Source organism: Phyllobates terribilis, unplaced genomic scaffold (assembly GCF_046119375.1).
Source record: "Phyllobates terribilis strain yellow unplaced genomic scaffold, ASM4611937v1 Scaffold_1__5_contigs__length_1240528914, whole genome shotgun sequence".
In the NCBI taxonomy this organism is placed as follows: domain Eukaryota; kingdom Metazoa; phylum Chordata; class Amphibia; order Anura; family Dendrobatidae; genus Phyllobates; species Phyllobates terribilis.
This window is the reverse complement of record NW_027362761.1, coordinates 626,916,460-626,938,514: the sequence shown is the minus strand read 5'-3', so window position 1 is coordinate 626,938,514 and position 22,055 is coordinate 626,916,460. Positions and strand designations below refer to the sequence as shown.

General features: G+C 44.7%; 1 protein-coding gene across 4 annotated transcripts in view; it reads left to right on the top strand.

The window, feature by feature from the left end:
• The window catches only part of LOC141273189 (C-type lectin domain family 2 member B-like), a 134,114-nt gene extending 118,134 nt beyond the window's left edge, over nucleotides 1-15,980 (top strand). For all 4 annotated transcript variants that reach the window (XM_073684745.1, XM_073684729.1, XM_073684719.1 and 1 more), the window contains 3 exons: nucleotides 1,914-2,062; nucleotides 9,560-9,666; nucleotides 15,112-15,980. In XM_073684745.1, the coding sequence (XP_073540846.1) occupies nucleotides 1,914-2,062; nucleotides 9,560-9,666; nucleotides 15,112-15,214 (359 nt within the window). In that variant the 3' untranslated portion in view covers nucleotides 15,215-15,980. The remainder of the gene's footprint in view (nucleotides 1-1,913; nucleotides 2,063-9,559; nucleotides 9,667-15,111) is intronic.
• Nucleotides 15,981-22,055: the final 6,075 nt, after the last annotated feature.

The window sequence follows — 22,055 nt, the reverse complement described above, 5'->3', positions numbered from 1 at the left end:
CATGCGGATTGTACATGTGGATTGTACATGTGGATTGTGCATATGGATTGTACATGCGGATTGCACATGCGGATTGTACATGCGGATTGTACATGTGGATTGTGCATATGGATTGTACATGCGGATTGTACATGTGGATTGTGCATATGGATTGTACATGCGGATTGTACATGCGGATTGTACATGCGTTTTTCCTGCCAGGGACATGTGGATGTGAAGCGTTCTTCACATGCATTTCCGCATGCGGGTTGACAAGAGATTTTAGCATCACTTGGAAAGTGCTTGACAACTTGGTCACACTATATAAATCCATGCAAACAGCATATATAGTGTGACCGTAAAGAATGTAAAAAAATAAAAAATAAATCTACACTTACCTCCCGATGGCCCCGCAGTCTTGCTTCACTCGGTGCTGACTGCCGGCAGATCGCGGTACACTGCACTGAAGGACCGGCCGACGTCAGCGCAGGTCCTTCAGTCCATCGCGAACTGCCGGCATGAGAGGACGAGCACAGCGGGGGCCGCCAGAAGGTAAGTATCATATTTATTTTTTATTTTATTCTTTTTTTCACAGTTTCTATGGTACCCGGGTCCGGAGGAGAGTCTCCTGTCCTCCACACCCGGGTACCATCCGCACATTGGAACGCATGGAATGAGCCTCTACATATACAGTGATGTGGATTCCATGCGTTCTAATGCAAGTCAATGGCGGCGAAAATGCAGCGCTTCCACAAAATAATTGGTAGTGCTGCGTTTTTTTCCGCAATGATAATCCGCAGCGGAAATTTCCGCAGCATGTGCACAACACATGCGGATTATCATTGGGGAACATGGCAGACCTTCTACCAAGCGTTTTATAAGCATTTCTGCAGCGGAATTGCCAATGCAGAAACGCTTAAAAAATGCATCGTGGGCACACAGCCTTATTACTTGCTTTGCTCCTATTTTTCACTCACTTCTCTCTCTTTCCTCTCCTCTCTATTTTATTTTATTTCTATTCATCTTCTATTTTCCTTTCCTCTTTGTTCTCTTGTCTTCTTTCCTCTGTTTTTTTTTCTCCTTTTCTTTCAGCTCTCTTCCCTCTCTTTGCTTTCTCTCTTTTTTCATTTTGGTTCTTCTGTTTCTCTTCTTCTTTGTCCTCTCTGTTCTCTTTTTTTCTTTCCCCACTCTATTCCTTTCCTTTCTTATCTTTTCCTTCAGCTCTCTTCCCTCTCTTTCTTCTCCTCTCTATTTTCCTTTCCTCTTTGTTCTCTTGTCTTCTTTCCTCTGTTTTTTTTCTCCTTTTCTTTCAGCTCTCTTCCCTCTCTTTGCTTTCTCTCTCTTTCATCTTGGTTCTTCTGTTTCTCTTCTTCTTTGTTCTCTCTGTTCTCTTCTTTTCTTCCCCTGCTCTATTCCTTTCCTCTTTCTTTTCCTTCAGCTCTCTCTCCTATCTCTGTATTTTTTCATCTTGGTTCTTCTCTATCTCTTCTTCTTTGCCCACTTTGTTCTCTTCTTTTCTTTCCCCGATCCATTCCTTTCCTCTTTCTTTTCCTTCAGCTCTCTCCCCTTTCTCTGTATTTTTTCATCTTGGTTCTTCTCTATCTCTTCTTCTTTGTCCTCTCTGTTCTCTTTTTTTCTTTCCCCACTCTATTCCTTTCCTTTCTTTTCTTTTCGTTCAGCTCTCTTCCCTCTCTTTCTTCTCCTCTCTATTTTCCTTTCCTCTTTGTTCTCTTGTCTTCTTTCCTCTGTTTTTTTTCTCCTGTTCTTTCAGCTCTCTTCCCTCTCTTTGCTTTCTCTCTTTTTTTCATCTTGGTTCTTCTCTATCTCTTCTTCTTTGTCCACGCTGGATAATGTGAAGTCTAATCATCTAGGAGTCCATTGTTCCAGATCCATGCTGTGTTATCGGCAGTCATACATGTCTTGTCTCTCTGTAGAGCGCTGCCGGCTGTGTCCACATCTATGGCTTCAAATTAAGGAGAAATGTTATTTCTTTGCTGAAAACAAGAAAACCAGAGATGAAAGTCAGAAAAACTGCAGCCAGATGGGCGCACAACTGGCCACCATAAACAATGGAGTATTACCGGTCAGTGAAGGGCAGTCTGATGTGTACGGGGCCATATAATTCTGAGTATCGGCTCTAACTAAACCCATAAAAAGCAAAATCTAGACTAATTCCTACCAGGTATATTACAGGAATTTTGGGAGTCGCAAAGGAAATTCAGATCAAACTAAGTAGGATCCCGGCGCTCGCACTTGTTGTCTCAACATACAAGTCATCAGACTTTTCAGTCCCTCCCGGGCTTTTTTCAATATTATTTCACATGTGAGTGCCGGGATCCTACTTAGTTTAATCTGAATTTCCTCCACGTGCACCACAAGAACCATACCGACCAGCCTGCCTTCTCCTTACAAAGGAAATCTGTGACCATGTACAGCTGATCAATGTTCTACTCTATACAATGCCACCTACTTGTATATGTGCCCCATATACAGTGCCATCTATATGTGCTCCATATACAATGCCACATATATGTGCCCCATATACAGTGCCATCTATATGTGCCCCATATACAATGCCACATATATGTGCCCCATATACAGTGCCATCTATATGTGCCCCATATACAATGCCACATATATGTGCCCCATATACAGTGACATTTACAATGTTCCCATCCACATAGTGCAGCCAACAGTGTGTCACATTTACAATTTGTATCACATTTACAATTTACAATGTTTCCAAGTAATACAATGATACATACAGAGAGCCCCCATACTGTGCCATCTACAGTGTACCCCCAATACAGTACCACTTATGGTGTGTGTGTGAGGGGCTAGGGTGGTAGTTGTGGCGAGGGGCTGCTGTGTTCCCACACCCTGACTCCCTGGCAAAGACAAATGTCCCCATTCTCCTGTGCTGTGCATGTGGTGTGTAACACTCACGTTTCGGTCGCAGATCTCTGCTGTCTTCGGTTCTTTCACCTCAGGAACCGCCGCACACACATTTAGGGACATCCATTCCATTCTGGGAACATTTCTGGACACACACTTCTCTGTGGCTCCTGTGGACCGTAAGCCCCGAACGTTAAGGAAATATCTGCTTCAGAGTTTCTGACTGACGTGTCCCTGCTACTGGACAGACCGTGCCCCTGGTGCCCCCTGGACCTCCAACTGCTGCTCTCTCACATCTCTTTCCCTCTCACTAGAACTGCCTGTAATCAGGAAGTGTCTCAGTTCTTCACTGAACCTGTCCCTCCCACACTGGAGCAGCTCCTGAACCCCTTAACTCTTTCCTATCTGATACCTAAGTAGTTCCTATTCTATAGTGCCCAAAGCTACACTATCCCATTCCTAATCTAACACCCTATCTACTGTATATCTATCCTATACTGACCCTGTAACTGACACATCAGACAGTTGGTCATAACACATACTCATACATAAAACAGGGTATAACATTATGTGCATACAGAAGGAAAAGGCGCATGACCATACTGGTCACCCTCTTACATTCCTCCCTCCTAACACATGGTTGTCGTGACCATGAGGGCACCTGTAAAGACACCAATGCACATTTAAAACCTTCAACACACAGTTTTATATAAAATGCACAATAAATTAACACATTTTTATCAATTCTTCGGTTGGTCAGCCTTGACCTTGGTCCCACTCGGTTGGGACCCTGGAACACAGAGTTCAAGTCTGATTCTTAGGACTGGCAATTTTGGCCCACTTTAGTAGTTACCCATATGCAAGGGCAGAGTCCTTCAACCCGGCACGCATATCGGGTCATCCGAAGAACCAGGCAGGTCTGACTGACCCTAGTCCCTCCGCTGTAAGGTACTAACCACAAGTGTTCAAGTTCCTTTAAACATAGGTCCATCTGACCCCGGTCCCCTTTCTCCTGGGACCCACAAAAAAAAGTCCATCACAGGCCTGTTGGCCAACAAATCCTTCTCCGCTTTTACCAAACACAGGAAGTCCTTGTTAAGAACATAATGGCCCACTGTCTAACTTACATCAGCTTCGACAGTCCTGGAGCAGTGACCCTGCACGATCCTCTGGTCGTCCTGACAGTTTTCCCCCTCCCTCCTTTTTGTTGAGTACGGTCCCTTTTAGAACCATGTGTTACTCAATAGCTCCTATAGCAAAGTAATACAAGAGCACTGTCCATGGAGCAGTTGCACACAGTCTTTTAGGGTGGGAGATTTAACCCTATCAGGGTTCAGTCCTGTAATACAGCAGGGGAATGCTCAAGAGGCGCAAGAACTTGGAGGGGGGAAAAAAACAAGAAAGATTCCTCTCTTTCACCTCTTGCCGGACAGGCCAGCACCAATTCAACTTGGTACCATTAGAGCTCCTTACCCTTTAAGAGACGTGGAATAGTCTCTATTAGTGGCCACATCCCTGACCACATCCAGTCTTTTCCGGGCTGCATAGGGCTCCTGCCCTTAGGAACGTGGAACAGTTCCTTTTACATATACTGTATATTTCGCAGTGCAATCAGCACAACATTTGTAGCGATTCACATACCGCCATTTCTATTATGCAGCATCTGTATGACAGCTGTAATTGACCACTCCATTGTCCTTGAATATTAGGACCATCTTCCCCACCGACCCAGTAGATGAAGAGGACTCTCCACTCCCTCTTCTGGTTCTCCCCCGTACGGCTGGGCTAGGTGTTGGACCAGGCAGTCTCATAGGGACACTTGACGCAGGGGTGGCAGCCGCTCTGGGACTCACCCCCTGGTCTTGGGCTACCACCTTCAGTACCGCGTCCATCACAGTTGGCCACACAGGGTTTTGCATTTCTCTTTCCTGCCGCCCCATCTCCTGGCGCGTCTTGCACCAGTCCCATTCCATCTGCCCGAGGCCTCCACGATAGGATATGGCTTTGCGTTGCTGTACCATCTCCTTCAGCAATGGCGCCGCAAGGCTTGACATGAGGGATCCTCCCTCTAGGCTCCACCCATCGCTGGGTGGAGCTGCTTCCGGCAGTTCTTCCCACTCAGCCTCCGTTTCTGGGATCTTCATTACCGGGCGGGGTTTCTCCTTTCTTCTCTGCGCCCACCATGGGCGAGCACCACTCACAGAGGGCGGCATCTTTGGCCCAGCCCGGCGTCCATACCAGCCAGTTTTTCGCGCCATTTAGTGCTCAGAATGCCCACGATGGGTGGAGCCATTGCCAGCCTCCATCTTAGATTTTTCTGAAATCTTCCCCGCATCTGTTTTGTTCTCACGATGCATGATTTCGTGTTGCCGACTACGCCAATTTTGTGAGAGGCTCAGGGTGGTAGATGTGGCGAGGGGCTGCTGTGTTCCCACATCCTGGCTCCCTGACAAAGACAAATGTCCCCATTCTCCTGTGCTGCATGTGTGGTGTGTAACGCTCATGTTTCGGTCGCAGATCTCTGCTGTCTTCGGTTCTTCCACCTCAGGAACCGCTGCACACACATTTAGGGACTTCCATTCTATTTTATAAAAAAGAACTTTACTTGAACACTTGAAATCAACTTCATACAGCATGCAGCATTGATCACATACTTTTCCAGGGTTACCGTCCGATGCACCGCACGTAATGATGTTCAATGTCCGTTTGTCCTAAGCTGTCCCTTCCATAGTCGACCTTCTTGGCCTTTGAAAACTCGCAGCTCTAAGAATCCCGTACCTTCTTCTCTGTACTATCTCCCGTCCAACTTCCCCTTCTGGGAAGATTTCTGAACACACACCGTGCCCCTGATGCCCCCTGGACCTCCAACTGCTGCTCTCTCACATCTCTTTCCCTCTCACTAGAACTGCCTGTAATCAGGAAGTCCCTTAGTTTTACACTGAACCTGCTCCTCCCACACTGGAGCAGCTCCTAAACCCCTTAACTCTTTCCTATCTGATAACCAAGTAGTTCCTATCCTATAGTGCCCAAAGCTACACTATCCCATTCTTAATCTGACACCCTATCTATACCTATCCTATACTCAGGGGCGTACATAGAATTCATGGGGTCCCATAGCAGAAGCTCTAATTGCCCGCCCAAAATAAATAAATATTTGTCTGTGTCACAGAAGAGCAGATCTCACAACTTTCCAGCCTTTACATAGTAATTTTCCTCCTGCTAAAGTCCTAGATCTCTCTTTCACTTCCCCATAAAGTATGATGCCAACAAAAGTGCCCCCCAAACACAGTATGATACCCCCATGGTGCATTCCTCCATATTAGCCTCCACATGCACAGTATAATGACCCTACAGTACCCCACTTCAACTCCCAAGGCAAGGTATGGTGACACCAGCACAGTATGATCCCCCAACTGTGACCCCCACAGAGCCCTCCATACACTATAATGGGCTTACATACAGTATAATGGCCTGCACTAGCCCTCCAAAGAGTATAAAGGTCCCCCACATAGCCCTTAAAATATTATAATGGCCCCACATAGCCTTCCATATAGTATAATACGCCACTGATAATCCTCCATATAGTATAATGCTCCCCCATAATCCTCCATATAGTATAATGCGCCCCCCATAATCCTCCATATAGTATAATGCACCACTCATAATCCTCCATATAGTATAATGAACTTCCCATGGTCCTCCATAGAATATAATTCACTCCCCACAGTCCTCCATACAGTATATTACACACCCCATAGGGTAAAATGCAGCCCCCATAAAGTATAATGCACCCCACAGTCCTGCAGTATTATGGGCACCACGTACTCACTGATTTTTAAAATACTGTATATTTTAAATAAGCTGACCCGAGTATAAGCCGAGGCCCCCAATTTTACTACAAAAAAACTGGAAAAACGTATTGACTTGAGTGTAAGCCTAGGGTGGGAAATGCAGCAGCTAATAGTAAATTTCCCAATCCTGGTACATATGGCACCCCCATCCCCCAATCCTGATACGTATGGCACCCCTCCTCCCCCAATCCTGGTATGTGTGGCCTCTTCAATCCCCCAATCCTGGTATGTGTGGCCTCTTCAATCCCCCAATCCTGGTATGTGTGGCCTCCTCAATCCCCTAATCCTGGTATGTGTGGCCTCCTCAATCCCCCAATCCTGGTATGTGTGGCCTCCTCAATACCCTAATCCTGGTATGTGTGGCCTCTTCAATCCCCCAATCCTGCTATGTGTGGCCTCCTCAATCCCCCAGTCCTGGTATGTGTGGCCTCCTCAATCCCCCAATCCTGGTATGTGTGGCCTCCTCAATCCCCCAATCCTGGTATGTGTGGCCTCTTCAATCCCTCAATCCTGGTATGTGTGGCCTCCTCAATCCCCCAATCCTGGTATATGTGGCCTCCTCCATCCCCCAATCCTGGTATGTGTAGCCTCCTCAATCCCCTAATCCTGGTATGTGTGGCCTCCTCAAACCCTCAATACTGGTATGTGTGGCCTCCTCAATCACCTAATCCTGGTATTTGTGGTCTCCCCATTCCCCCAATCCTGGCATGTGTGGCCTCATCAATCCCCCAATCCTGGTATCTGTGACCTCCTCAATCCTCCAATACTGATATATGTGTGGCCTCCTCAATCACCTAATCCTGGTATGTGTGACCTCCTCAATCCCCCAATCCTGGTATGTGTGGCTTCCTCAATCCTCCAATCCTGGTATGCGTGGCCTCCTCAATCCCCCAATCCTGGTATGTGTGACCTCCTCAATCCCCCAATCCTATTATGCGTGGCCTCCTCAATCCCCCAATCCTGGTATGCGTGGCCTCCTCAATCCTCCAATCTTGGTATGCGTGGCCCCCTCAATCCCCCAATCCTGGTATATGTGGTTCCCTCAATCCCCCAATCTTGGTATGTGTGGCCTCCTCAATCCCCCAATCCTGGTATGTGTGGCCTCCTCAATCCCCCAATCCTGGTATGTGTGGCCCCCTCAATCCCCCAATCCTGGTATATATGGCCCCCTCATCCCCCAATCACTGCACACACAAAAAAATAAACACTAATACTCACCTTCCTTCCTCACCTCTCCTCCAGCGCTGCGTCCTGTCTGCTGCAGCTCATGTCGGCATCTGAGCAACTCGCATTCTCAGATCACGAGGTGAGCTGCTGCTGCCAGCATATTCACTCCTCTCCACGCCAGGACTATGGGCGTGGAGAAGTATGAATATGCATTCTCTTTAGTAGCAGGCACTGTCAGCAGGAGCTGCGACTCAGCGCTCCTCCATGCCCACTACTAAAGAGAATGAATATTCATACTTCTCCACGCCCATGGGAGTGGAGAAGAGGGAAAATTCATGTTCCTTTAGCAGCGGGCACACGTGATAGATGCTTCAGCGGCTACTGTGTGTGCTCCGCTCCGCCGCAACCTCACTCCCCCCACCACTATCCAACAATACTCACCTATACAACTCGTCCCCACACTGCTTGGGTCCCCCCGGTGCTTGGGGCCCGTGAGTCCCCCCGCGGTCACGGGCCCCATAGCAGTGGCGTGGTCTGCCGCCATTGGCGGTACGCCACTGCCTATACTGAACCTGTAACTGACACTTCAGACAGTCGGTCATAACACATACTTATACATAAAACAGGGTATAACATTATGTGCATACAGAGGGAAAAGACGCATGACCATCCTGGGCACCCGCTTACATGTGGCACCCACAGCGTGCTCCTATGTACAGCGACACTTATAGTATGCCCCCATACACTGCCACCTACTGTGTGCCCCGATACAGTACCACCTTCAGAGTGCACTAAAACCTAGTCTGCCCCCATACAGTGATCCTTCCACACAGCGTCTCTTACAATATGCCACCATATTTTTCTACCTCCATTACAACCCATACAATGTATGCTCCACCTACAGTGTGCCCCCATAAAGTACCAGATACATTGTGCCCCATATAATGCCCCCTGCAATGTACACTGTGTCCACATATACTGACAGGGTGCTCTCCATATTACCTCCTTTAGTATGGAACATACAGTACCACCTTATCACCTATAGTGCGCCCCCTGTACACTGCCACTAACACTGCATCTCCCATACAGTACCATTTATAATGTGCTCCCCATACAGTACCACCTATAGTGCGCCCCCTGTACACTACCTCCAACATTGCATCTCCCATTCAGTACCATTTATATTGTGCTCCCCATACAATGTAACCTATATTGTGCCCCCCATGCAGTACCACCTGCATTGTGCCCCCATAAAATACCACGTACAATGTACCCAACATGCAGTACCACCTATAGTGTGCCCTCTGTACCCTTGCACCAACATTATACCCCCATACAGTAGCATGTATATTGTGCCCCCTACAGTTCTACCTACATTTTACCCCTATTACTAATCATTGCGGCCACATTTTTATCCACAATGGGCCACATCCTTCACCCACCAGTGATGGTGCCTACATCCGCTGTCTAATATATCACCCTGTATGCTAGGTCACGTTCACCACGATGATGATAGGAGGTAACAGTATTAGAACTGTGATGATGGGGATCATTGTACATTATTATTTATGTGCCGGCCTTTGGTCCCTCGGATCCGGCTCCTCAGTTATTCCAGTTTGGAATTATTGTGCCGATCGTTGGGTTTCTGATTGTCTCGTTTATTTCAGAGATTGGTGTCCTTCATGAATCAGGAGTTCTGGGTTGGATTATCTCCGTCCGGATCCCATTACCAGGGAGAATCATGGACTGGTGTGCGGTCAGACAACAGCACAGTGTAGGTACCGCCGCGCTCTACTACACATACTTCTACTATACATCATTGGGGGATTCGGACCACTGTCCTGCCCTTTATGGCAGACTCAGTCTTTTATCTGCTTCCATTTCATTCTGTGCTAATTATTTTTCCTCCATCGAGAAGAAAGCTGCAAACTATTGCCACTTACTAGACGTATTCATTCTATGTGCCAGTGGTCAACCCTATAACCAGCCTTGCAAACTACATTTATCCAAACTTTCTTAAAAGAAAAATACCTGAATCTACAGACAGGGATATTGTTTTCAAACGCTCAAAGTCATGAAAAATACGCACCAGGATTGTGGCACCAACCAAGTGTCCCCATGTCTCCAAATTAGAGGGTCACAAGAAGGATCAAGGATAGGTGGCATCCCTTCTTGTTTTTCTCCCAAACTTCCATCTAGACTGCCAACCAAGTGTCTGCCAGGGAAGAAACCATATTACAAATTACCAGAAGCAAGTTGTAGTACATATAATACTGGAGATGAAGCCGCAATAAATGTGAATAAACCCAAAAAACAAAGAGCAGCTACAGAAGTCTCATAGAGAAGAATATATTATGAGTGTAAAGATAATGTAGGGCCACATAAATGAATCTAAGGACCTCCCGGTATCTGTGAACTGCATTAGTACCTACAGTAACAAGTCACAGTGGATAATGTAGCACTTAACAGAATTATCAGCGTTGCATTACCGATAGGACCGATGCCCACACAGATGGCATCTTATAACAGTGGAGTATATTGGTGCCTATAATATTAATCCCGGTGTATGATGTAACACACAACACACCTATAAAAATCACTTACATGATGTAATGGCTGTGGCCCTAGTGTAAGAAGGCATGTTTAACCCTTGATTAATCAGAGGGCATGTGTTATGAGGATCAGGAAGATGAGTATATAACGGTGGATTCAATCAAACAGCAGCCAATGGAAAATGAGCAAAAAGTCATACCACCAAACAGGGAGCGTTAAATAGATATGTTCTGTGTATATTTGTTTATTCAGGACTTCTTACCAGATGCGATACTTCAAAGAAAATATCACAATAATTCTTGTAAAAAAATGTAGTGGTTTATTGGATTGTCCACCAGAAAGAATCATTGCAGCAAAATATAAAATATGTAAAGTAGTTACAAAGAAAATGTCCATTTGTCCCTAATTAATTCATTTGATTAGTTGAAGTTTGTTCACCCATTTTTCCCTGGAGCCTGAATGAAAGTTTGAGTCTTTCCATGTCAATGAATGTCATGGCCCAAGATGTGGCAGGAATAGGAGCATGTGTCAGGCCTTTATCCATGAGCGAATGTCCAAGTTTTGGATCAAACAGGAGTACGTGTCTTCCTCAGTGTATAGGGACAAAATGCTATAGGGGCAGGAACACATGTCCACTCCTAGACGTATAGACCCCCTGAGTATGGAGAGAGAGCCCCCTTTCTGAGTGTCATATGGTATCTACCGTATATACAGTGCATTGTGAAAGTATTTGGCCCCCTTGAACTTTTCTACCTTTTGTCACATTTCTGGCTTCAAACATAAAGATATAAAATTCTAATTTTTGGGGGAAGAATCAACAATGAGTGGGACACAATCATGAAGTGGAACAAAATTTATAGGATATTTTAAAAAATTTTTTCAGCTCTTTCCACAGATTCTCGATTGGATTCAGGTCTGGACTTTGACTTGGCCATTCTAACACCTGGATACGTTTATTTTTGAACCATTCCATTGTAGATTTTGCTTTATGTTTGGGATCATTGTCTTGTTGGGAGATGAATCTCCGTTCCAGTCTCAGGTATTTTGCAGACTCCAACAGATTTTCTTCCAGAATGGTACTGTATTTGGCTCTGTCCATCTTCCCATCAATTTTAACCATCTTCCCTGTCCCTGCTGAAGAAAAGCAGGTCCAAACCATGATGCTGCCACCACCATGTTTGACAATGGGGATGGTGTTTTGAGGGTGATGAGCTGTGCTGCTTTTACGCCAAACATATCGTTTTGCATTGTGGCCAAAAAGTTCGATTTTGGTTTCATCTGACCAGAGCACCTTATTCCACATGTTTGGTGTGTCTCCCAGGTGGCTTGTAGCAAACTTCAAACAAGACTTTTTATGGATATCTTTGAGAAATGGCTTTCTTCTTGCCACTCTTCCATAAAGGCCAGATTTGTGCAGTGTACGACTGATTGTTGCCCTATGGACAGACTCTCCCACCTCAGCTGTAGATCTCTGCAGTTCATCCAGAGTGATCATGGGCCTTTTGGCTGCATCTCTGATCAGTCTTCTCTTTGTTCGAGATGAAAGTTTAGAGGGACGGCCGGGTCTTGGTAGATTTGCAGTGGTCTGATACTCCTTCCATTTCAATATGATCGCTTGCACAGTGCTCCTTGAGATGTTTAAAACTTGGGAAATCTTTTTGTATCCAAATCCGGCTTTAAACTTCGCCACAACAGTATCTCGGAGCTGCCTGCTGTGTTCATTGGTCTTCATGATGCTCTCTGCACTTGAAACAGAACCCTGAGACTATCACAGAGCAGAGACCCCTGAGACTATCACAGAGCAGAGACCCCTGAGACTATCACAGAGCAGAGACCCCTGAGACTATCACAGAGCAGAGACCCCCTGAGACTATCACAGAGCAGAGACCCCCTGAGACTATCACAGAGCAGGTGCATTTATACGGAGACTGGATTACACACAGGTGGATCCTATGTATCATTACCAGTCATTTAGGACAACACTGGATCCTTCAGAGATCCGCACTGAACTTCTGCACTGAAAGTAAAGGGGCGGAATAATATTGCACGCCCCACTTTTCAGTTTTTAATTTGTTAAAAAAGTTTAAAATATCCAATAAATTTTGTTCCACTTCACGATTGTGTCCCACTTGTTGTTGATTCTTCCCCCCAAAAATTAGAATTTTATATCTTTATGTTTGAAGCCAGAAATGTGGCAAAAGGTAGAAAAGTTCAAGGGGCCAAATACTTTCACAATGCACTGTATGTCAGCTGGTGTGTTCATTTATAGAATTCCAAACTTACTGTACAGTGTTATCACCCACCCGCGCTAAGTTTACCACATGTAATGTCAGCAAAACTTTCCATTAGGGAAAAGCAATGTTCTAGTATTTAACTTAACTAAAATCCAACAGGGAGCGGCGGGCATGTCATGCTCATAAACACCATACATGTAAACTAGCCTATCACTGATCTACAAGGGCAGTATATATCCATCCCCAAATCAGGTTCCGCCAATGAAAATGTCGAAACATGTGCATCACAGATGTCTATTGAAAGATCAAGATGACTCAGATCACCAGAAATCGACATATAAAATATATATATATTTTTTTAGTATTATTTCTTACTTGGATAAAACATAGTGAAAATCCCAATCCACACAAAAGCGAAGGGTAATTTAACAGCAAGTACTGTAGCCCCTGTACTCCCTCCCCTCGCTTTTGTGTGGATTATGATTTTCACTATGTTTTATCCAAGTAAGAAATAATTAAAAAAAAAATTGGGGGGATTTTATACGTCGATTTCCGGTGAGCTGAGTCATCTTGATCTTTCAATCTACATTGCCAAGCTCCGGCTGACTGCGCGCTCCTGGATTCATCGACTTCACGGAGGGTGAGCTGTTTTTTTCTCTTTTTTCATCACAGATGTCTGACACAGTGTACACCTAGAGCACCATGGTGGTGCATGCGCTGTACAAGCCATCACCTGTATGGAACTTCCGACCTTATATACAGGTAATGGCTTGGACAGCGCAGGCGGTGCCAACGTGGTATCGGTGTTCATTGTGTCAGACATCTGTGATGAACATGTGACGTTCAGCATTTCCATTGGATTTGGGCATGGGCATACATGGCCCTTATAGATCAGTGATTAGAAGATGAAAAAAATCTCTTGTTTTCCCTCTAAAATACAAATACATAGAAATAATCATCTGTGTACAATGTATCAGTACAATCTGCCTGTAAAGTCAGAGCCTGCAAGACAGATCAAGTGCACAAAATTCTCCCCATGACAGTAGTTGATGATGATGTGAGGACAATGGTTGATGGTGATGATGATGGTGATGAGAGGACAGTGGTTGATGATGATGATGATGTGAGGACAGTGGTTGATGGTGATGATGATGTGAGGACAATGGTTGATGGTGATGATGATGGTGATGTGAGGACAGTGGTTGATGATGATGATGATGTGAGGACAGTGGTTGATGGTGATGATGTGAGGACAGTGGTTGGCGATGATGATGATGTGAGGACAGTGATTGACGATGATGATGATGTGAGGACAGTGGCTAACGATGATGATGATGATGTGAGGACAGAGGTTGATGATGATCAGTGATTAGAAGATGAAAAAGATCTCTTCTTTTCCCTCTAAAATACAAATACATAGAAATAATTATCTGTGTACAATGTATCAGTACAATCTGCCTGTAAAGTCAGAGCCTGCAGTACAGATCAAGTGCACAAAATTCTCCCCATTATACCACTAAAGCCTGTGGATCAACAGCTTTCGCTCCTGCCTGTAATGTTAAGGTTGTGGGTTCACATACTGGATAGACAAATAAATAATTACATTTTTGTAATTGCTTCTTATTATTTTTACTACTTTTATAGGAACAAAAAAATATTTATTTTCACCTCCGCATACAGGGATCATAGAAATACATTTTTATACATAATGTACCTCTGTTGACATGTATGATCTGCTTCTGGGTTCATTGTGATTACAAAATTCTCTTATGCTTATCATTGTGGGTTGTGGCTCCTAGATAGAGCTGCAGCCTGTGAACATGGAGATGCAAGTTTGAGTCCTGGGGAAACCAGATCACAGGATGGAGAGAAAGGGAATAATGTAATTTAAATTTATGCACTGAGCAGAGAGATGCGGACCCGCCCCCGACGGAGGAGCTACAGAGTGATGAAGACATCGGAGGGAGGTATCTGAAGCCGGGGCATAGATCTGATGTGGCGGGACTGAGCCCTAAAATCGGGACAGTCCTGCTGAATCCGGGAAGGTTGGGACCTATGCACACAGCATAAAGAGTGAGCACAATACAATGTAAAAAATGTATGTCATAACGACAACCTAAACATTCAGAGAGAACTATAAAAGTTCACCATATTGGCATACACGGAAGGTCTGTGCAGATGGATGCGACTGCCCTCAATTGTGTGAAAGTTCAGTAATGCAAAGTGCCATTGCTCTGTGGATCTCCCACACCTGGAGTCTCCTCTCCTTCTGAACCTTTAGCTTTAAAACAACCCAACCCATGGCTTCAATCTGGAGCATCTGGATCAATATACAGGTGGCCATGTGAGCTGACCTGTGGACAGAAGCTTCCACTCCCTTCGCATCAATGTAACCCCTGACACGTCTGATTCTATCTTATTTCCATCCTCAGGGCTATTCAAAACGGAGCTGGGACCTGCGCTAAGTTAGGACTTCGCCTGATGTTGGAGAACTGTTACAAGGAGCTGTGCTGGATTTGTGAGAAGGACGTGTAGCATCGGTGGAATCCCCAGAAGAAGAGAATGGCTCGGAGCTTCCGCCTGGAACATTCCGTTTATTTTTATGTAACGCTATAAACAATATGCTTCACTGAACGCAAGGCGATAAATGTTATTGTATGGCAGCAAGCACAGAAGGTCTCCACACCAATCCCATCATGCATCAGAAGAATCGTATATGGATCATGGTTGGCCCCTGCTGCAATATAGATAATAAAATGAAGATATATATTGTATAATTTCATTTATGTAAGAAGCAGGTATAATTATTAGGACACATTTAAATGTGATGTAAAATATTTCTATAGATGTTCCATGGAGTTTTATCACATACTGACGTGACGATTATAATAAATGTGTAACAGATCATTCCTCTAGTTCAGACCCTGCTGTCACCTTGTATTTAATAACTAAACCTTGAATAACTAAACCCTGCGTGTTCTCCTTTTACCTACTGGAAGCCTCCTGCCTATGATTGGTCAACGTCATACAGGGGGAAAAGTACACGCCCCCTGAGAAGAATCTCTGGTAATGCCCCTTGGACTTGTCATATATTCTAACCTAAATCTCTGCAATGGAGAGGAGAAATGAAAAATACAAAGTATGTTTTATTCCTCTCTGTGGCCGCTATCCCATGGAGTGGCCAGTTTACCGTGATCAAACTGGTGAAAGGTCATTTAACTGTCTCAATACTGTAAAAACAAAATAGTGTTGTATCTCTATTATTAAAGGTAACACCATGCTTGCTGCTCCTGAAACTCCAGTTTTTTTCCCGAGTATTATTCATTACATCTGGCTGTAGCAGATGCAGTGTGTGGGTTTCCCCAGATAAGCAATGATGGAGTAGACTGTGGGGTAAAGTGGACATGTAACATATGTCATAGAATGCAAACAATGCCATCAATATACACTGGATGCAATGAGACAAAGGAAAAATGCCCCTTAAGAAATAATATAGCAGAGTCAACCTACCTACATCACAGGTCCCATTATAAAACCAAACTCACTGTCCCTACAATAGGGCGTCACCTCAACAGCGCCCCCAATAACAGCTGGAAGAGGTAAGATAAAGTCAGTGACTGTCCTGGTGATCATCACCTAGACGAGTGACATTTACCCATAATGCATTAGTGACAGATCAGAATCACTGTACTGTACACGAGGGGAGATCGCCTGAGTGTGGACTTACCCTCACTTCTGTGACCCCATTACTGCATGGATGGGACGAGTGGTACTATCCCACAGGGCATAACCCTGATAGGGAGCGGGACATGAGGGTCACAGATGACATAACCCAGCTGTGACAGACGACAGGGGGAGAAAAGAAGAAGTAAGAGTGCGAGGGAGGTGCGGCGGAAGTTGTGGGGGTCTTCTGGCATATTACATACATATCTATAAATACCACAGACCAGAAGAATATCACCAGCAAGAAAAAATGCTACTACTACCAACGTGACAGTGCTTCAAACAATACTACTGTTACTGTGTCACCCAGGGGGATATAGGGGACTCGGTACCCGGGCCTTTTACCTTGCTTAGGATGTCACAGCAGTCGGCTCCCGGGCCCGTACTCTGGGGTCTCTCTTGAAAAAGGGGTTTTTAGTGTATAGTTTGTTTTGTGATGCCACCTGTGGTTTCCGGTAATGGTTACCGGCGCTGCTGCAGACCTCCGGGGGTGATGAAATGGCAGCTGGGATGTTTCTGCTCCCCACAGGCAGAGCGGACCCCCGGGGCAGAGTTGACGGAAGGGATGTAGGTGAAAGATGGCCAGGTCAAGGGGAATGACGGACACGCACACAGGGGGTTCGCTTCAGTACCTTTACTGGAGTAACGGCATGTACAGTCCAGGGTACTTGCTAGGAAGGGTGCACTTCAGGACTTCTCCACAGTGAGCGGGTATAAGGCCTCCTGATCCATGTATCCCTCTCTCTTAGCTTCTAGCCAGCCTGAAACTTGGCCTAGCTTCTGTGTTTTGTTGCTCTCTCATCTGACCGCTTGGTAGTAGGACCTCTCTTTGGCAACCACTATCCCTGGACGCCGGGGCCTTCGTGGTTCCTAGTTCGGTTATTGCTGGTAGCTTCAGGGTGACCAGGGGTCTGGAAGCCTCCTGGTAAGCCGGTAGTCCCTACTGGGTATAGAGGACCCTGTAGGCGCGGACTCGGTGTCCGGTTTGAGTCTTGGGGTGAGCCTATGATACTTCTCCGCCCCCTCAACTCCTCTCTCCTCTCCTTACTGCCTCCGGCCACACTCGGGGCCCTCAAACCAGCAGCAGACGTGCTGCGTCTTCACTGCTCTCAGTGGCAGCACACTCTCTGGACTCTCTCTCAGACTTTCTGACTGCCTAACTCCACCCTCCATATATATATATATCCCTAACAGGGCTCCCTCTGGTGGTATGAGGTGGAAGGGTGGAGGTGTCTGCATGCAATGAGGGTCTCTTGTAGAGAAGTCCATCCATGTACCCTTTTGGGCCCTGTGGTACATGTGAACAGCAGGGTGCCACATTCCCCCCTAGTACAATTCAGTACTCCTGGACTGAAGCATTTTGTAACAGGTTACAACAATAACAATAATTATAATAACAATAACAATAATAAAGTTACAGTAAGTCCCGTAACCGGGTGTCCATTTCACCGAAGAAAGCGTAAAATGAGTAACATGAGGGACCTGCCTGAAAACCCTCAACGTAGGCCCTGGGCGTGGCTACAGGGCATAAGTGATCTAAGTGTTGGACCACATCTTCGGAAAAAGCCAAACTGTTTTTTTTTCAGTGGTCAAATAAGGGGGGCACTTTTGATGAGTGCAACTGTTTACAAAGACAGTTTTTGGCTGCTCACAGTCCTCAGCCTACAAGTCTCTGTACCCTGACGGGTAACTACAGGCACACATTAATTTCAGTTTACACAATAAACAATAGGCAATACCCAACTGGGTAACTATTTATACTTTAGGCATTTTGTATTTTAATCCCTAAACCTGGCAGGGATTTGGCCTTGTGTGCTGCGTGTGGACCTTCTTAGCACTGGAGTGATACTGGTGTCTGTGCATGCACTCTCTGCTAACCAATCAGGTGTACGTGCTGGTAGATTATAAAACTGCCTCAATCTCTCTATGGGACTGGCAAGTGCACTGATTACTGGGCCTTCAGGCTCTGCTTTAACGGGTGATCCTCCTCTGACTGGGGACTCTTCCTGTTCCTGAGCAGGTTCCTCTAGGGTGCTCACAGGTCCTTCTTGTGGTTGATAGATGTGTATTACTGGTATAATAACTGCTCCATCAAGTTGAGGCCAGTATGCAGGGAAATCTCCTAGAACCGTGTGAAGCACATCTTCCTTGAGTTCTTCCGGTGCTATAGGAGGTACTTCTTCGTCCATTGTCTTCAGTAGAATCATAGAATCATAGAATCATAGAATGGTAGAGTTGGAAGGGACCTCCTGGGTCATCTGGTCCAACCCCCTGCTCAAAGCAGGATTCACTAGATCATCTCAGACAGATGTCTGTCCAGCCTCTGTTTGAAGACGTCCATTGAAGGGGAACTCACCACCTCTCGTGGCAGCCTGTTCCACTCATTAATCACCCTCACTGTCAAAAAGTTTTTTCTAATATCTAATCTGTGTCTCCTCCCATTTAGTTTCATCCCATTGCTTCTAGTCTTTCCTTGTGCAAATGAGAATAAAGATGATCCTTCTACAATGTGACAGCCCTTGACATATTTGTAGACAGCTATTAAGTCTCCTCTCAGTCTTCTTTTTTGCAAGCTAAACATTCCCAAATCCTGCAACCGTTCCTTATAGGACATGGTTTGCAGACCAGTCACCATTCTGGTCGCTCTTCTCTGAACTTGCTCCAGTTTGTCTATGTCTTTTTTAAAATGTGGTGCCCAAAACTGTACACAGTATTCCAGATGAGGTCTGACCAAAGAGGAGTAAAGACCGATAATGACTTCACGTGATCTAGACTGTATGCTTCTGTTAATACATCCCAGAATTGTATTTGCCTTTTTTGCTGCTGCATCACACTGTTGACTCATGTTCAGTCTATGATCTATTAGTATACCTAAGTCTTTTTCACATGTACTGTTGCTTAGCTCTATTCCTCCCATTCTGTATATGCTTTTTTCATTTTTATTGCCCAGATGTAGTACTTTGCATTTTTCCCTGTTAAAAACCATTCTGTTGGTTGCTGCCCACTGCTCCAGTTTATTTAGGTCTTTTTGAATCCTCTCTCTCTCTTCTCTAGTATTAGCTATCCCTCCTAGCTTTGTGTCATCAGCAAATTTAATCAGTTTACCCTCAATTCCTTCATCTAAATCATTGATAAAGATGTTGAACAATACAGGTCCCAGGACGGAGCCCTGTGGTACCCCACTTGAGACATTCATCCAGCTGGATGTGAAGCCATTTACAACCACCCTTTGAGTCCGATCACTAAGCCAGTTATGAATCCACCTAACAGTTGCCTGGTCCATTGCATACTTGGTCATTTTTTCAATAAGGATGGTGTGAGATACTTTGTCAAATGCTTTGCTGAAGTCAAGATATACTATATCTACAGCATTTCCCTGATCCACCCAGTCAGTGATTCTGTCATAGAAGGAAATTAAGTTAGTCTGACATGACTTGTTAGTTACAAACCCATGCTGACTCTGGTTAATCACTTCATTCTTATCCATGTACTTACATACATGTTGTTTAATAATTTGTTCAAAGATCTTTCCTGGTATAGAAGTCAGACTCACCGGCCTATAGTTCCCTGGGTCCACCTTCTTCCCCTTTTTGAAGATAGGAACAACATTTGCTCTTCTCCAGTCTTCTGGGACTTCTCCTGTTCTCCAAGAATTTTCAAAGATTATGGAGAGTGGTTCTAAAATTTCTTCTACGATCTCCTTCAGTACTCTGGGGTGTAATTCATCTGGACCTGGAGACTTGAACTCATTTATGTTAGCTAAATATTCCCTCACAATCTTTCTGTTTACAGATAACTTGGATTCCTCTATTCCTTTAAAAGGATAGTGAAGATCAGTTGATGTTACATTTTCTTTCTGAGAGAAAACAGATGCAAAATAGGAATAAAAAAGTTCGGCCTTCTCAACATCCTCTCCTACCATTTCTCCATTTTCATCCTGTAAAAATCCTATAGCATCTTTGACTTTTCTTTTACTTTTGACATACCCCCAAAATCCTTTTTTATTGCTTTTGACATCTCTTGCAAGCCTTAATTCATTGTCAGTTTTAGCTAACCTGATACGTGCCCTACAGGATCTGCAGACTGCATTATAATCTTCTTTAGATATGCCTCCCTCTTTCCATTTAATAAACATTTCTTTCTTTCTTTTTAGCATGTGTTTAAGTTCTGTGTTCATCCATCCTGGTTTCCTTAAATGCTTCCCATTCTTCCTACTTTTCGGGATTGTTAACGATTGTGCTTTGAGAATCTCATTTTTAAAAATTTCCCATTCTTCCTGGACATTTTTGTCCTTAAGGACATCCAGCCATTGGATCCCTCCTATTCTCTTTCTGAGTCTCTTAAAATCTGCCTTTCTAAAATCTAACCTTGAAGTCTGAGTCTTCACATGTCTTCATCCTCTAGTTATCCAAAATTCTATAATAGCATGATCGCTGCCTCCTAGGGTCCCAGCCACCTTTACCTCCTCAACCATTTCCTCCCTGTTTATAAGGATTAGATCCAAAGTAGCAGATCCCCTTGTTTTCTCCCCTACCTTTTGGAAGATAAAGTTGTCAGCAAGAGAGGATAAGAATTTGCTTGACCTGTTAGTTTTACTTGAGAGAGATTCCCAACAAATGTCTGGATAGTTGAAATCTCCCATGACCACTACGTCATATTTTTTGGAGAACTTGGTCATTTGATACATAAAGAGTTCATCCATATCTTCAGCTTGCCCAGGTGGCCTGTAGTAAATGCCTACAATGGTGTCCTTTCCGTTGTTCTCTCCTTGTATTCTTACCCAAACAGTTTCCACAGAACTCCCAGTCTCTGAAGCTTCAATCTCTGTGCAGATATACGCTTTTCTAACATACAATGCAACACCTCCTCCTCGTTTATCAAGTCTGTTTCTTGCAAATAAGTTGTATCCTTTTAGCCTTTTATTCCAATCATGTGTATCGTTCCACCAAGTTTCAGTGATTCCAATGACATCATATTCCTTTTCCTGCGTTAGTAGTTCCAATTCTCCTTGTTTGTTGCCCATGCTTTGTGCATTTGTATAAAAACATTTTAGTTTGTGATTGGTTTCTCTTCCTCCCATATTTTTATTATTTAAATTGTTTTGTCTTTGTTCTTCCTTTCCACTTCCAGTAGCAGAGATCTCAATAGTATTTGTCAGCTGTATGGCTTTTTCTGGCCTTTTGCTTCCCTTCCCACATTGTTCTAGTTTAAAGCTCTTCTGATGAGTGTAGCAAGGCGACTTCCAAATACATGTTTTCCAGTCTTCGTAAGGTGCACCCCATCTCTAGCAAGTAGTCCATCGTATAGGTAATTCATTCCGTGATCCAGAAATCCAAATCCTTGTTGACGGCACCATCGACGTAGCCAGTTGTTCACCTGTAGAATCTTATTCCACCTCATTGTTCCATGGCCATCCACTGGGAGGATGGATGAGAAGACCACCTGCGCTCCCAATTCTTTCACTTTCTTGCCTAAGTCTTCAAAGTCACTGCAGATGGTTTCCAGGTCCTTTCTTGCGGTGTCATTTGTCCCCACATGTATTAGCAGGAATGGGTAGTGATCTGTAGGTCTGAAGAGTCTTGATATCCTGTCAGACACATCTTTAATTTTTGCTCCTGGAAGACAGCACATTTCTCTTGAGGTTATGTCTGGT